Source organism: Toxoplasma gondii, chromosome X (assembly GCF_000006565.2).
Source record: "Toxoplasma gondii ME49 chromosome X, whole genome shotgun sequence".
Taxonomy (NCBI): domain Eukaryota; phylum Apicomplexa; class Conoidasida; order Eucoccidiorida; family Sarcocystidae; genus Toxoplasma; species Toxoplasma gondii.
The window spans coordinates 7,237,171-7,252,658 of NC_031478.1; the positions used below are offsets into that span (position 1 = coordinate 7,237,171).

Sequence of the window (15,488 nt, forward strand, 5' to 3'; positions counted from 1 at the left end):
AAGGAAGTTCTGCCGTTTTTTTTTTAAGGGATGGCAATGGTGCTCAGGACTTGACTGTGGACCACGTTGATTCTCGCATTAAATGGTCGTTTTATTAAAAGAAGTCTTTTTCGCTTTCTCCTTCGCGCAACACTCTCGATCGAGGACGGCATCTGCCGCCCCCTATGCGGCCTGTTTCCTGAGGCTTCGACTTTGTTTTTCAGGAACGGTTTCTCCTGATTTCCACCCAAGACTGCGAAGCCTTGTTGCTCTCTCAGCCACATGCAGAGCTGCGTTGCCTGACCTCTCGAATTGCCCTTATTCTTCGCCCCCTCGAGGGAATAAAAATGAAGACACGCATCCGGTGTCTCTGTACCTCTTTCAAGACTTGTAGTTCTCGGTGGTATTCTAGGCGAGAATTCCTTCTTGAAGGTTGTCGTGTTCCGTATCTGCGGTACACCAACTGGACTTGCAGATTCGATTCTTGGACAAGAGAACGCCCTGCAGTTGTGCATCATAGTTCTACGAATCGTAATTGAACTCACGCCACGAACAAAGCAGATTCTCTTTTTGTGAACTTGGACACACTCAGCCAGCTTTTGGTCCTGCTCTTCAAAACAGATCTTGTCGTGTGCTTCCTGTGAGCTCTACGAGGCACCGTCCGAGGACGAGGCGGACCCGGAAGCCCAGAGCGACAGGAGAAAAAACAAAAGAAAGAAAGGGAAAAGTCAAAGTGAGAGACGCCTGGAGCGGACTGGCTCGAGTATGACGAGTCTGATTTTCGATTCCGCGAAAATGGCGTTCTTTGTCACTTCAGACAGACTGTTGAACGTCTCTCTGTCTTCCAACACTAACGACGAATCTACCTGTGCTGTTCTCTATCTCTATGTGTGTGCCTCCAGTATCGAGGTTTCTGTCTTAATCTCGATTTGTGTCATTAACCAGGCGTAACTGTATCGATCTGCATCCATCCAAGGATCTCTCTTTACTTTCCTATATATGTGAGCGTTCCCTCTTGACCGTGTCAACACAGTCCACAGGCGACAGGAGGCTTTCACCATGCGGGGAGGGGCAGCACACAGAGACACGAGCCGCCAGGGCGGCCGCGCCCCCAAGTGACCACAGTTGGCTGAAGGAAGTGAAGAAAGCTTTCTGTTAATCGGGAAGAAACGCGAAGGCTTTCGAAGTGAGACGCCTTCCTTGGCGTGACAGCAGGAGTCCACGACCAGACCAGCACGACATACTCAGTGACAAGACTACTTTCTACCTTCACATCTACGTGTACCCCTGCGCTTTCCCTGACAAGCTGAAACGCGCGACGCCTCTGGATGCCTTCTACACATCCTACAAGAGATGCCTTTGTATTATGTACATACTTGTACTCATGAGATGTACATGTGGGTTCCGATACACGTCTGTATATGCATGTATCTCTGTGTGCAGGCTATTGATTTTTCGTACAGACAGGCTTCGCTGTAGAGGGTTTGGGGAGTTTTCGCGAGCAGGGAATTCGGCGTCTGGTGTGGGAGAGACAGCCCGTAGAAGATGCGATACAGAGAACTGAGTGGACTCAGAAAAATAAAAAGAGCTCTCGACATGCTACCACAATCGAACTTCGATCCGGTGACCGAAGACCCGGCTGTCTCAGAGTGAGAAACGTCTTTCGCGATTCACATGGCTTTCCTCATATTCGGGGGGATACTCGATTGCTTCTTTCCCCTCGAGCTTCTGTCTCCGAAATGAGGAGTCTCTGCTTCTTCTCTTCAACTGCCTGCGGCTCGTCTTCAGAGATACAGGAAACAACGTTGAAGTGTGCCGCCTCTCGAACGCCATCGCGAGGCATTTTGCCGGGTGTTTTGCGCTTCTGCGAAAGGCGTCCTTCCCGTTCAGACGCAAGAACCTCTCTATTCTCATCTTTCTCTCTTGTTAAAAACGAATGTGCCTCCACATTCCTCTCCATTCCCTACACTTCCGTCGCAGCATCCGGAGAATGACAGACACACAGCTGAATCGTGCAGACCCCCTTCCTCCCTTCTTTCATTCCTCCTCTTCTCTCTCTGCGCTCCTACCCTCTATTTCATCGTGCGCGTCTCCTGTTCTCCCTCTCCCCTCTTCTTCTTCTCTTTCGGCTATCCACGTTGTTCTGATTCTGTTGTCCGTGGGGATGGCGTCTCAACGTCCTTTGCTGTTAAGCGTCTTCTAGATCGATGATCGTTTTCCTATCTCTTATTTTGTGAACAGACGAGTCGTCGACATCGATGACTGTGAGGCTTCTGTCTCTTTCTCCTGCGGGTCCTCGCTTGGTTTCGCTGGGTCCTTGGAGGCACTCCACCGCGCGCTCCAGTCGCCTGAGGAGACAGCGAAGTTCGGAGGTCAAATTCTTCTCCTCTCTCGCACCAGACTGCATGCGCGCCCGCCCCCGCTCGCGAGGCTTTATGTCTTCACAAAGAATCCTCCCTCTCTGAGAAGCAACCGTGGCTGTCAACGCAGACACCGGAAAAACCGGTCTCCCAGGAGTACATGCGCGTCCGAAACTCGGACTGGACGAACCTCCGGAAGGCCAAGAAGACTGGAAAGGGAGAGAAGAGTGAGAGGAGAACGAAGAGAGAGAAGAGAGAGCCGGAAGAGAAGAAAGAGCAGGAAACGAAGCATGAGAACCTTGAGAAGAAAACGGAGCATGAAGAGAAGGTTTGTGTCTTCCGGAGTGGGACAGATTCGAGAGAAAAGGACGAAGAGAAGAGAGAGAGGCAGCAAGAAACGGAGGGAGTCTGGATCTGTTCTGATCTCCCGGAGTTCGCAGAATACGCCGAACAGACTCCTCGCTTTCTTCGCCGTCGTCTGAAATGATGACCGGATGCGCCTCTGTTTTCATGCGCGTCTTCTCCTCGGTCTCTCCCGTCTTCTCTCTCATCTCTCCACCATCTTTTTCCGGGCCTTCGCGTCTCCTCAGAACTCGCGAGTTCTCTTTCCTCGCCAGGGCTGAGCTTGACAAATCGCACGCAGATCTCAAACCTGCCGCGAGCGACAGAGAAGCCGCAATGCATGCAGAAGCGCTTGCGGCCGTTACTGCCATCCCGACGTTTCTTCTCTCGGCCTTCTTCTCTTCTTCCTCGCGCCGCGCTCTCGCGTCGTCCCCTGTCTCTGCTTCCCCGGCGGCTTCTTTGAGGGCGCGTGGAGAAGCTGAAAGGCCCTCGCACGGCAGAGACAGCAGGCGCTGGTGCGACGGACAGAACAGCGGCCGCACCGCCGACTTCCTGGTCACACAGAGAAACGAAAACAGAGAAAGTGTCTTCGATCTTGAAGCAAGTGAACAATCACAGAGAAAAACCGAAAGGTGACACAAAGAAATACCACACGTTCACAAAACGAATCGACACTGCCATCAGCCCTCAAACCGACTACGTATATATATATATATATATATATGTACATATGTACAGCTAAAAAAACGAATGTAAAGATATAGGTATACAGATGCGTATATACAGTTGAAGCTACTTCTATCCTTTTGTGCTGACTGAGAGAATGCCGTCTGGGATGCAAAGAATCTTGAGCGTTTTTTCGCTTCTCGCGTTTTTCTGATCTTCTCTTTCTCTCGCTTCGTTCTTCAGTTCATTTCCACGTACGTCTCGTATCTCGGCCAGCGGAGTTCGCGCTGGGCACAAGGCAAGTGAAGCGCCTGAGAGCATTCAGCTGCAGCACAAGGGATGCTGGCACCCGGCAGGCCGCAGCAGGCGCATGCGTTGAGCGAGGCTGCCAAAATCGCCCGACCTACGTTGAACCATCGACTTCCTTCGCTGTCGCTGACGACGCCCGGTGTGTAGTAACAGCAGTCCTCGTGGACCACGAAACGGAGACGGCGCTGCTTCTGGTTTATCCTCTCTATCGCTTCTCCAGCCTGCGACAGAGGCGCCTCGGTTCCGCGCTGCAAGAGCGAGTCGCGAGACGTCTTTCCATCCTCTTCAGCCAGAAATTCGCAAGGAGGAGAAGTGGAGGAAGCAGAAGGAGCGTGAGACACAGGAACGGAGACACAGCCGATGAATGGGCGTTGAAATGTCTGGGCCTCTCCGCAGAAGGCGCAGCGAATGCTGCCGGCAAACCATTCTTCACGCTCCCTGAATGCCGTGTCACACGAGACGGGCAAATAAAAATAAAGATGAAGAAGAAGCGGACTAAGAAGACACGAGCACGACGAAATGACTCGACGGGCAGAGACAACCGAGAAAACAGCCAAGAGCGGACGCAGAGCGAGAGCACGCGAGCCGAAACAGCCCAGAGATAGAGACAGGGGAAGAAGGTTCGGGGACAGGGAGACAAGGGAGAGGACAGCGAGTGGAGAAAGAAGAAGGCGTCAGATTCAAGAGACCCTCCATCGTAAACCGTAAGCTGAAAAAAGCCGCGGAAATGAAAGGACGCCGACGTGGAGACCGAGACAGACGAGGAAAAGAAGGGTGGATAGGGCAGAAACACGGAGTAAACTGAGACATTGTGGCGAAGCAAGCGCTTCGAAGAAAGGGAGACTGAACTTCCAAAGAGCACAACCTACGCTGCAGTTGGGCCTTCGAGGCAGTCCTCGAAGTAGCTCGGCGCCGCCTCCATTTCGCTCAGATCGACGGAGAACCACAGCCCCTCTTCGGCATGCTGAAACCACTGGAAAGCGAAAAATGCGCAGAGACAGAGACACACAAGAGAAAAGGTAACGCATTCGGAGTGCGAAAACGCAAAAGAGAGGAGAGAGAGGGAGAGACGGAGGCGAGAACAAAGAGAAGAAAAACAGGAGAAAGCGAGGAGAAAGAGCAAGTAGGAAACTGACACGAAAAATGGAGCTCGGAGAGGGTCGACAGCGGGACCGTAGCTCGACAACTAAAGATGGCACTGAGTGCTGAAGAAACCGATCCACAGGCTTGAATAAAAAGTCTGTGTTTGCGCCTTTTGACATGTCTCTCCCATTCGACGTGGTTTTCCTCTCTGTTCCCCCGTCCTTTGTCTTTCGATTTCCTCTTCTCTACAAGCGCCTGCGAGCAGTCTCTTGCTGCTGTCTCTGCGCCTCCCGCGTCGTTGCAGTGTGCCGAGCTTGCTTGCGACGTCTCCGCTCCTCTCGCTTGCCTCCGGAGGCATGGCCCTGGACGTCGTGTCGAGGAAAGATTTTACACCGAGAAGATCCCTCGCTCGCTGACTCCTTCCTCTTTTATTTGAACTGCATGCGACGCACCTTCAGGAAGGCATGCTGCTCCATCAGACCCGCCGTCCAGTCGAGAATCCGCGCGGCCTCTCGTCTGCCGCTGAGACACGCGCCTGGAGGAGACGCGCCGTCCAGAGAGGGAGAGCGAAGACAGCAGGAAACAGAGGGAAGCGAGAGGAAGAAAAGGGTGAATGCGGAAGGCGCGTCGCAAAGGGAAGCGGCAGGAGAGAGGGAAGTGTGAAGCGAAAGAGGCACCGCGAAAGCGAGAGACTCACGAGAAAACCGGAAAAACACAGAAGTGGAAACAACGCCCCGTCCTCCGGCGCATGCGTGTGACGAGCAAAAGACGCCAGCACGATAGAAACGGCAGGAGGAGGAACTGGAGACAAAGGCGAAGGCAGCAGCGGAGGTCACGATCCACGAGGACGAAGCCTCGTATTTCTTGAAACATCAAGAGGGCTGTGACCAACAGACCTCCATATGTGTCTCGGCTAAGCCGCTGAAATGAAAGCACGACGAAAGGAGAACGCGAGCGCTGCCAGACGAGAGAAAAACAGGTGGAACGATGAACAAAAAACGCCGACTCACCATGCACAGTGCTTGGATACGGCCGAATCGTGTGCTCGCCAGCAAAGAGCAGTCGATGGTGAACTGGGTACGAAAGGAGATCATAATCTCTTCCTGCAGAGGCACATGCAACTCCAGCACGAGCCTGTTCCTTCGTTGCCAGCCTGTTGTCTTTCATCCATTTGCTTCGTTCCTCCATCGTTCTCTTTCTTCCTCCTTCGCCTTCCTGCTTCCTTCCGCCTTCCTTCTTTTCTCCCCGTGTCCCCCTTGATTTCGCCTCTTTCTTCTTGCTCCCTTCTCCGTTTCTCCGCCGCGTCCGGCACTTGCTTCACCTGTGGTGCCTGGCGGCAGGTAGGAGTAGCTGCCTCTGGCGAACGGGTCTTTGCCCCAGCGAGAAACAAAGGCCTTGATCGGCGCCTCGATCCGTCCCTCATGGATCTCCGCCACGACGCGCAAGGCCTCACAGACGAGCTCCGCCTTGGGTCTCTTCTCAGACAGAAATGAAAAGGTTCCCGGGACCTGCCGCGCCAGGAAAGTCAGAGACACACGCCGCCTCGCGCCCTCAGTTGAGACGACGACGCTCCCTTGATGTCAACGCGTCTGACGGCTGCTTCGACCCTCTCCTTCTCTTCAATTTGCGAAGCAAGAGTCCTCAACAGAAGCCCCACAAACACAAAAACTCTCCACACACACATATATATATATATAGTGATTTATGAACGGGTGCATATATAGAGATATGTACACGTAAAACGCTTGAGTTTATCTCTCTATCTCTATTTGCATACATACAGATATATATATATATATATGTATATACTGATATCTATGCAAAAGGGTATAAATGAAATATACGTCTATATCCATATATATATATATATATGTATATGTATGTATATGTATGTATATGCTTGAACATGTGTGGATGTGTGAACGTCTGCTCTGCGCAAATGCTTGTAAGTTGATGGACATGGAGATGGGCGAGTCTCTTTTCACGGAGAGAATGTGGAGGCGTTTGATGTCCGGAGTCGGTCGCGTGTGGGACTCCAAGAGGCTAAAAAAAGCGACCTCATGGCCTTTTGGTCTGTGGACGCGCAACGCGAAAACGAAGACAGACGGGGATGTGTTTCCTACCAAAACCAAAATGATCGGCTTCGGGTGCAGGTAGACGAGCTGCGCATATCGTCCTTTTTCCCTGGAGGCCCATCCACGCTGTCGCGGGACCGTCTTGACCCTGTTTTTTCGCGTCCTTCGCCTCTTTGTTTCTCGGCCTTCAGAATCGGAGAACTTTTCCTGTTCTCGCCGCTCGCGTCGCGGCCTCAAGGACCGTCTCTCCTTCGCATTCACTTCTGGCTCATCTTCGCGTTCCTCCGTTTCGTCTCGCCACTCTCTGGCTTGTCTGGGTCTCTCTGGAGCTTCGCTTCCTTTCGTCTTCTCGCGGCGCCGTCTCCCGCTTCGGCCGCCGCCCTTCTCGCCGCCACGACCGCCTTTGGCGCCGGTAGGATTCTCGCATCGCCGCAAGGCACTGCGAGTCTGAGAAGAAAGCCACGGTGAAGAAGCCGCAGACGCAGACGCGGGAACCGAGGAGGAGACCGAGGAAAAAACCGACGCGGACAGAGGAGACAAGAGAGGAGCCGACGAGGGAGCGAAAGCAGGCGCAAGAGCGGCAGAAGACAGAGGAGACGAGGAGGAAGTAGGGACAGTGGAGGAAGAGCACGAAGACGAGGAATTCGAGAGAGAAGAGGAAACGGAGGAGGACGCAGGAGAAGCAGACGAGAACGGAGGTGTGGGGCGAGAAGCAAGACTGGGTTCAGAAGAGGTAGACGAAGCGGGGAAAAGCAAGGAAGAAGTCGAAGGACACTCGAGCGAGCAGAGAGGCGCAACGGAGCCCGGACGCGAATCGGAGTCGTCACAAATGCATTCAGAAGCAACTGGATAAGGAATCTCTGGCGGAGACACTCGCGAGGCCGAGAGAGACGAAGAAAGCGGCCCATTGTCCGAAGGCAGCGAACGAGAACCACAAGGCGTCAGTGACTCATCGAAATTGCCACGGGTGTCTCTCTCTCCCTTTGTGTCTCCAGTCTTTCTCACATCGCCTTCACGCCCTCCCATTTCATCTTCATTTCCTCCTATTTCCCCTTCACGTTCTCTCTGTTCATCGCCTTTGCTGTTTGCGTCCATCCGTTCATCGGAGGTCGACTCTCTCATCTCTGTCTCTTCCACGCCTCTGCAGTTTCCGTTTTTGCGAGTCTCTCCATCGGCATCTGTGAGTCCTCCCTTCCCGCTTTCTTCTTCTCTCTTTCGATCTCCCTCGCCGCCTGACCCGTCTCGGCGGTCACTCGCGTCTCCCTCCTCTCCTCTCGGCCTCGCGACCTGGCTGTCCTCCGTTCGTCGCTCTTCTCGCTCGTCCTCCCCGTTCCCGACACTTTCCAGCGTCTCCGGCCCTCGGGTCTCTTCCGCTTCTCCCTTGTCTCCGTCCTCCGCTTCCCCCTCGTCTCCGTCTCCGTCGTCGTCTTCGTGAAGCCAGAAGGGCGACTCGAAGACCAAAGCCACTTTGTTCATGTTGCCCATGCCCAGGAGTTTGACGGCTTCGCGTTTCCACTCTGGAAGCGGCGGGTCGAAGGCGACGAGTCCTCGCCGACTCTCGCATCTTTCCTTGGACAAGGCGAACCACGAAGAGGCAGAAGACGAAGCGTCGACGCCGCCCTCTTCCGTCCTCGCTGCGTCTCGCTCCTCGCCTTCTCCCTTCACTCCCTCCACTCCCTGCTGCGCGTCTTTCGGTGTGTCGCCTCCTGGCGGCCGAGGTGTACGTACACCCGAGCTGCTTATTGCCTCTGGCGTCGCCTCGCGAGATTTCTTTGCCCAGCCGTCTGCAGCCCGCAGGCGCGCGAGCGCCTGCTTTTTGCAGATTCTCCGGCCGTTCCCTCGGCGCTTCTGCGAAGGAATTAGGAACGGAAGAAGATCCGGTGGAAACGTAAAGTCCACGGGAACGTCGTGAAGCGCGTCAGCTATTTCGGCGTCTACATCAAGATCAGACCTGGCCGCCCTCGCCTTCACAGGTGCCGACGCCTCCTCACACACCTCGCTCTTCAAGAAGGCGGAAGTACTCGAATCGGCGCCTCTAGCTTCAGCCAGACGCACTGAAGCAGAGGAAGAAGGAGCAGTAAGAGACGAAGGAGCGACGAAAGAGGAGGAAGAATGAAGCGAGGAGTCGCCGTCTTGAGGCCTACACCAGTCGCCACCGGTGCCTCTCTCGTCCTCCTTTTCTGCATCGCGGGGCTCATAGCCTCCCCCTGGATTTGCTTCGCCGTCTGCACAGTTCCCATTGGAGAGAGGAAACGAAGAAGAGAAAGAAGAAAGACGAGAAGACGAAAGAGAAGAAGACACACGAGAAGAAGAACAAGAAGATGTTAGAGAGACAGGGAGAGGCCCACTGCCGCTGTCTCCGCCGGGAGGTTCTGCCCCACCTGAGGTTGGGGCGGCTGCGTTATGTCGACTGGAGGCGGCCGAAGAGAGAAGGTGATCTCCGTTAGATTCAGAGGAGTGAAGGGAAGAGTGACGCGGCAGCAGAGATTTCTCTATGTTTTTGACAACGGAATCACCGACGCATGGGTCTCCATTCTCGATGCAGACAAATCTCCTCAAACCTCGTTCTCCACCTCTCACCTCTCCCTGGATTCCTCTCGTTTCGTCGGTGCCACATACGTCCACCAGGCCTTTACATTCGAGTTCGATCCCCAGCTCTTCACCCGCGTTTCCTTCCATTCGGGACGCCTCTTTTTCTGTGATTTTATCTACTTGCCCTTCTTTCCTGGAGTCTGCTTTCCTTTCAGTACCGGCGTTCCTGCCTTCTTCTCGGAACGCGTCTGCGGTGACGCCGCTGTGCGGAACTCTCCAGGCTTCCTCTTGCCAGTGGAGACCTTCGCTGCTTCTCTCCACTCTCTCGGCGTCCCCGTTCTCTGCTTGCGTGTCAGGTGCTTTCTCCTCCTCTTCCCCTATGAGAGGAGAAACTTGGTTGTCCCCCCTGACGGTTGACAGAGAGCGAGCAGGCAGCGTTTGAGAAGGGAGAAGTTCTTTCGCATGCACCTCGGATCTAAAACGAGCAGCGTCCTCTCCCGTCGCGCGTTGTTCGTCAGCAGTCACTGACGCTTTCAATACGCCTGCAATTCGGCGAACAGAAAGAGAAAACGAAGAGGAGAGGTAAGGGGGTAAACCGACAGAAACGGAGGAGGAAAGACGACAGTTCACAAGAGGAAGGAAGAAACCTTGGTAGACGAGGCTTGCACAAGTGATACGTGAGTAACCACAGCGTTCCGGAGGTGACCAGTCCGGCGGCGAGCAAACGAAAGAAGTAGAAAAGAGACCAGAAGCAATGACCGGAAGAAAGAGAGACACTGCGCAGTCTCAGAAGACTGCGGAGAGCGCAAGTGGCCGAAGAAGAAGCGAGGAGAGAAAGGGAGAACGAAAAAGACGGGAAAAAGGCGAGTGGAGATCTTAACAAAGAGAGACGACGCGAGCTCAAGCATAAAAAGAACTCAGAGACGCTTTGTGAATGCGGTCTTCGCCAGAGAAGAGAAGGAAGAAGAGAAGAGAGAGAGAGAGACGCAACGCTTGATGCGAATCGGATCCTTACCAAGAGGCAGGGTGACAATGCAAAAGTCAAAACGAGGAGAAACAGTGCCGTCTGCGAAGCGCAGAGTGACGCCCGAGTCTGAATAAGAAATGCTCGAGACCTCGTGTCGAAGGCGGATGTCCAAATCGCTTGTGAGCGCCTCCACAGCCGACTTATACCCCTCCCAGATGAGGACATGTTGTCCTTGGAAGGCTGTCAGATCGTCCTGAAAAGAACGTGAAGGAGTTTGGGAGTTCTTTAGAAACCTGTGGGGCAGAACGCGCTCTCTCAAGGGCCAGAGAGGTTCGACGGAGTTGCGATGCAACTGGCGCAACATCTCTAGAACAGCGAAATCGATTCCTTGCGAGGAAGCGAGGGAACAGACAGGCAGCAGAGACACCCCACAGACGACTCCTTCAGCGCCCACCCCCACACTCGACCCCGATCCAACTGTGAGCCTTTGGTTACAAAGAAAAGAGACAAGTCAACAAGATCTTCTTGGTGCCTTCCACGCAACGCCTGACCTCCGAAAGGAGACGACTGACAAAAAGAAAAAACGTTTCTCCCCCTTTTTTCTCAACTCGCACCATCCTTGCCTACCTGGTCCCAGCAGATCAACGAAAGGTCGTCCACGTCGGCACCTGCCGAGTATTCCAAGTTGTTGAGATGCCACATGAGGAGTCTTCCCTCGACGCTGTCCCCTTCCTTTCCAGGCTCCACATCCGTCTCTTCTTCACCTTCTCTCTCCGTCTCCTCTGCCGTCCGCGACCTCTCCGCTGGCTCCTGGTCTTCGGTGCAGGGTGCCGCCCGAGGCTTTCTCGCGTTCCTCGTCTCTTCCCGAGGCTGCGCAAGTCGCTTTCTCCTCGCGCGAATCGCCTCGCGCATCTTCGCGTTCAGCACTCCACCCAGCGACTGGTGCAGAAGCGTCTTCAGCTCGGTCTGCGCTCCTGTCGGCCCCGCAGGCCACTGTCGCCACCCTCGGTTGCCCTCGTCTCTCCTCGCAGAACTGTCGGCCTCCCGCTGGTGGCTCTGGTGGGCTTCGTACGCCCAGGCGTCAACCTCCGCGTCGACGCGAGCACCTGTCGCCTCGTCGAAGAGAACTTCCTCCGCATCCGTCAGAATCTCCACTGCCTTCTGCGAGGCCTTTTGCTTCCGTTTCGAACTCCCCACAGTTGCCGAGTCGTCCACCACCTCGACGCCTTTCGCCGCGCCGAACGGGTGGAGCCGGTGCGCCAGGCAAATCGCATACACCGGGTTGTCGTCGATTCCGTGGATCCACGAGGCCCCCAGGTCGATGCCCGGGACCACAAGCGCTCCCGACGCAGACGCAGACAAAGACGCAGACGCAGACGGAACAGAGGAAACCGCAGAGGTCGACGACCAGGCAGAAGAGGAAGAGGAAGAAGAGGAAGGCAAAGAAGAGGCAGAAAACGCGCGAGAAGAGCAGATGCCTTCAATCGCGCTGCGTTTCGCGCTTGCATCACAGCACTCCCCCAGAACGCCCCGTGGTTCGCAGGCTCTGAGAGGCCATTGTTCCTCTCCCTTCACTTCTTTCGGGGCCTTCGCCGCTTGCGCTGCCTCCGCGCTTTCCTCTCGGTCTCCAATGTCGAGTCCTGGATTCTCTCTCGAGGCTTTCGCCTGCGCCGACGCGCTCGCCAACTCCGGCCGCGGGTGCAGCGTGACTTCCGCACTGCAGCAGCGACCGCCCACGCGGCTGCGGGCTTCGTAGACGACGACGGACTTGACGCCAGCGTCTCGAAGTTCGCGAGCGGCGCTGATCCCTGCCATGCCAGCTCCAATCACGGCGACTTTCAGCTGCTTCTTTCCTCGAAGCAAGAACTGTCTCTTCTTCTCTGCGGGGCGACCCACACGCAGCTGACGGAACGAAAGCCACGATCTCAGACGCGGGTGGCCAGGCGTCAAGGCCGACGCGCAATGCGGAGTTGCGACACCCGCCGAAGCGAGCAGAGACGACTCGGAAAGAAACTCTGCACGAGGCAACGCAGACGCAGTCGAAGGGAACACCGAAGAAGAGGCAGCAGAGGAAGAAAACGATGCAGAAGACAAAGACGGAGACGAAGAGGAAGAAGAGGAAGCCATTATTGAGACTGGGGTGTTGGCTGATGTTCGTCGACTCGACCGCCGGCTTCGACTGGGACCGTGTGGGCGACTGCCTTCTTCGGTCGAGTGTCCAGACACCGAGAAGGCCGAAGCAGAGCTTCCATGCGACGGCAAAGGCGGCGTATCTTCCCCAGCTTTCGCGTCGTCGGAGTGGCTTTTCCCAGCATCGAACGAAGCGCAAGCCTCTTCCTCCGTTCCGTTCAATGAGGACTCATCGTGGAGGCGGCGCCGAGACAGAGACACTGGAGAAGGCGAGAGACAGGCGGCATCTCCTTCTCCGTCTTGGGTCTCCTGCAGCCGTCCTCCGTCTCCGTCCTTTCCTCGACCCCTCTCAGAGTCCGAACACTCCTCGCCGTCGGAGACGACGACGACGTCGGCTGCACACAACCGGGGAGACAGGCAACGCCTCAGACAGTCTTCTCTCGGAGGGGAAGCTGCATGCAGCCAGCCCTGCGCGCTGTCCTGCGGAGACAGAGAAGCAGACGAGCAGGCACGACCGGCGCGGGACCGGAGGAGCGAGGCAGAGAGAAGTTCCGGCGGCACACCCGGAGCTCGAGAAGGCAAACAACAGGCGGCGACAGGCGGAGAAAAGAAGGGCAAGGGCGCGGATGCCGACGCGGGCGCCGAGAAAGCAACGAAGGCGGAGTCGCAGGCTGGAGGATCAACTCGGATGTCTGGACACCCGACCCGCGTCCGAGGCTCCTCGCCAGCCAGGTCTTCCTCGACCTCGCTTTCGGACGGAGAGGAAGAGAGAGAAGAAAGACTCTGGAGAGAGGTCGAGCGTCGCGGAGAGTGATTTCCAGCAGGGCCTGCGGGCGCTTCGCTGCCGGGTGTATCGTCAGCAGAGAAAGGAGAAAACGAGAAGTGCGAACGGCGACGACTGCCAGAGGCGCCACAGGCGAAAGTCTGGAATGTCTCGCATGCAGAGACACACGGCGAACGCTCAGCACAAAACGCAGAATTCAACTCACCCACAAAAGAGCGAGCAGACGAAACTCCGCCGAACTTCGCAGGCCTAGGCAAGAACCCTGGGGCCCGATAAGCCGGCAACGCCGAAGGAGAAGGAGACGTAAGAGAAGGAGAAGGAGACGTAAGAGAAGGAGAAGAAGACGTAAGAGAAGGAGAAGAAGAAGATAAATAAGAACAGGGTAAGGAATCAGGTGGCAGCCGCGTCATGGGATGCCAGAGAGAGTCTTGAGGCGCGCGGCAGAGGAGGCGCGAGGACGAGACGAGGGATCGCCCAGCTGTATGTACACCCGCGATGCGCGAAGGACACAGCCTCGGAGGAGAGGGAAGGAGCGGAGAGTTCGCAGCGGCACCGCGGTGAGAGGGCGGCTGCAGCGAAAGCAGAGGCAGATTCGAAGAAGCAGATCCTCGAATGTCTCTGCCTTCCTCTTTCCTTCCTTCTCTTCGCTCGGCTTCTCTTCGCTCGGCTTCTCTTCGTCTTCCTTCTCTGTTTCGTTCCTCTCGCGCTTCGTGGGCCGCCCAGCGCGAGCGGCACGCAGCTCCGCTGTCTCCGAGGAAATTCGTAGGCACCGGAAAGGCGCTCCCAGGAGGCAATGCAGGCCGCGAGGAGGCATGCGAAGAAAGACAAACAGCGGGAGGAGAAGCATGAGATGACACATGAAGAGCATGGGGAGAAGAAGCGGTCGACAAGGAAGGGTTTTGAAGGGGATGGAACAACGGGTGCGCGTTGGAATGCGTGGCTGGAGGAACTGCGGGGAAGGCCGCGGCGACGCCTACGTACTGGGTGACGGAGCCTGCCTGCGATAGAGCGAGAGGAGGCGGCTGGAAGCCAAGAGGCAGATCGGGTGGAAGTCCCGAAAGAGAAACGACGGCAGGCATAAAGGCGGGGACTGAAGGCGGGAGGGCAGCGTTCAGTTGCCCGGCGGAGGGACAACGGCGGAACGCAGCGTCTCCGCGGTGATTGAAGGGCTCCATGTCTCAGACGCGAGAAGAAGCGAGAAGAAGCAAGAAAAGAGAGAAGAAAAGAGAGACGAGACAGAAGAAAAGAGACGAGAGAGAAGACACAACGGAAGTGGAGACAGAAGACAGGAGGACGAAAAGAAAGTCGAAAGATCCGTCAGGAGAAGGTGGGGAAAGACGCCAGTCGGGGATGTCCTCCTAGTGAGATGACAAAAGGAGCAAGAGGAGAGAGCGACCGGAACCAAGGTCAGGCGCACAGAAGATCAGAGCAGAGGTGACGAAACAAGGAGAAAAGACGAAGGAAGTGGAAGGGACAACCAAAGCGGAGAAAAAGACGAGAGAGGAAGAGAAGACGAAGAGAGAGAAGAGGAAAAGAGTGCAAACGATGCAGTCGACTGCGGACTCCGTGTGTCCCTGCGGCAAAAGCGTCGCGCGGGGACAGCAGTCAGGGCAAGTTTCGCCTTTTTCATGGCTCCCTGGAATGTTTACTGTTCAAATAAAGACGTAGAACGCGACGACGCATCGTCTTCTCGCCACACAAAACGCCCGGTCCGCCTTCGCGAGAAATGGTGCAGGCCAGACCACGGCGAGAACCGGCTCGCAAAACCTACGTTGACAGGGATCGAAACCGGGTGTACACACCCTGCATCGTTCGTCGCAGGCGTCGCTGCTCGGGTGTACGTACACCTCGTTCTCGCACCCTCCAGCGCTCGTCCTCCAGTCGTTTTTGCGAGACTGCATGCGTAGAAACGCGCCGTTTCGCTCGAAACGTTTTCTGTCCTTGCGTGGACGCGAGTGCCTGGCCGCAGAACTCGACTCCAAGACAAGCTCAAAGCTTCACAGGCGAGGCGCGCTACACGCGCTAGACAGGCCACAAACAAGTACGCGCGCACAAGAAGGCAAACAACTCTTCCCACATAAAGAGAGTCGAATGTAGATGGAAATACACACACAGAGCCATGCAGAAGTAGATACAGAAACACATATACGTACATCTACGTATATATATATATATATATGTATATATATATGTAGATAGGAAACCAGAGAGACAGAGACAGAGAGACAGATATAGATGAACAGAAGTCGAGTTACAAGTTC

General features: G+C 55.5%; 1 protein-coding gene across 1 annotated transcript; it reads right to left on the minus strand.

Annotated features, from left to right (window-relative positions):
- Positions 1-1,407: 1,407 nt before the first annotated feature.
- On the minus strand, positions 1,408-15,331 carry TGME49_275420 (histone lysine-specific demethylase LSD1/BHC110/KDMA1A). The gene is made up of 9 exons (XM_002371896.2): positions 10,941-15,331; positions 10,362-10,566; positions 6,863-9,888; positions 6,061-6,247; positions 5,750-5,842; positions 5,192-5,274; positions 4,526-4,629; positions 3,606-4,094; positions 1,408-3,233 (listed from the first exon to the last, which is right to left on the minus strand). The coding sequence occupies exons 1-9, from the start codon at positions 14,400-14,402 to the stop codon at positions 2,168-2,170; spliced, it is 8,715 nt and encodes a 2,904-aa protein (XP_002371937.2). The 5' UTR covers positions 14,403-15,331; the 3' UTR covers positions 1,408-2,167.
- Positions 15,332-15,488: the final 157 nt, after the last annotated feature.

What these genes read in the sequence shown, in the direction of transcription:
- TGME49_275420 (XM_002371896.2), bottom strand. Translation starts at nt 14,402, where the DNA reads ATGGAGCCCTTCAATCACCGCGGAGACGCTGCGTTCCGCCGTTGTCCC. An exon ending in AGCCGATCATTTTGGTTTTG is followed by an intron (nt 6,248 to 6,862) that starts GTAGGAAACACA and finishes CTGGCGCGGCAG; the next exon opens with GTCCCGGGAACCTTTTCATT. An exon ending in CCTGCCGCCAGGCACCACAG is followed by an intron (nt 5,843 to 6,060) that starts GTGAAGCAAGTG and finishes GTGCCTCTGCAG; the next exon opens with GAAGAGATTATGATCTCCTT.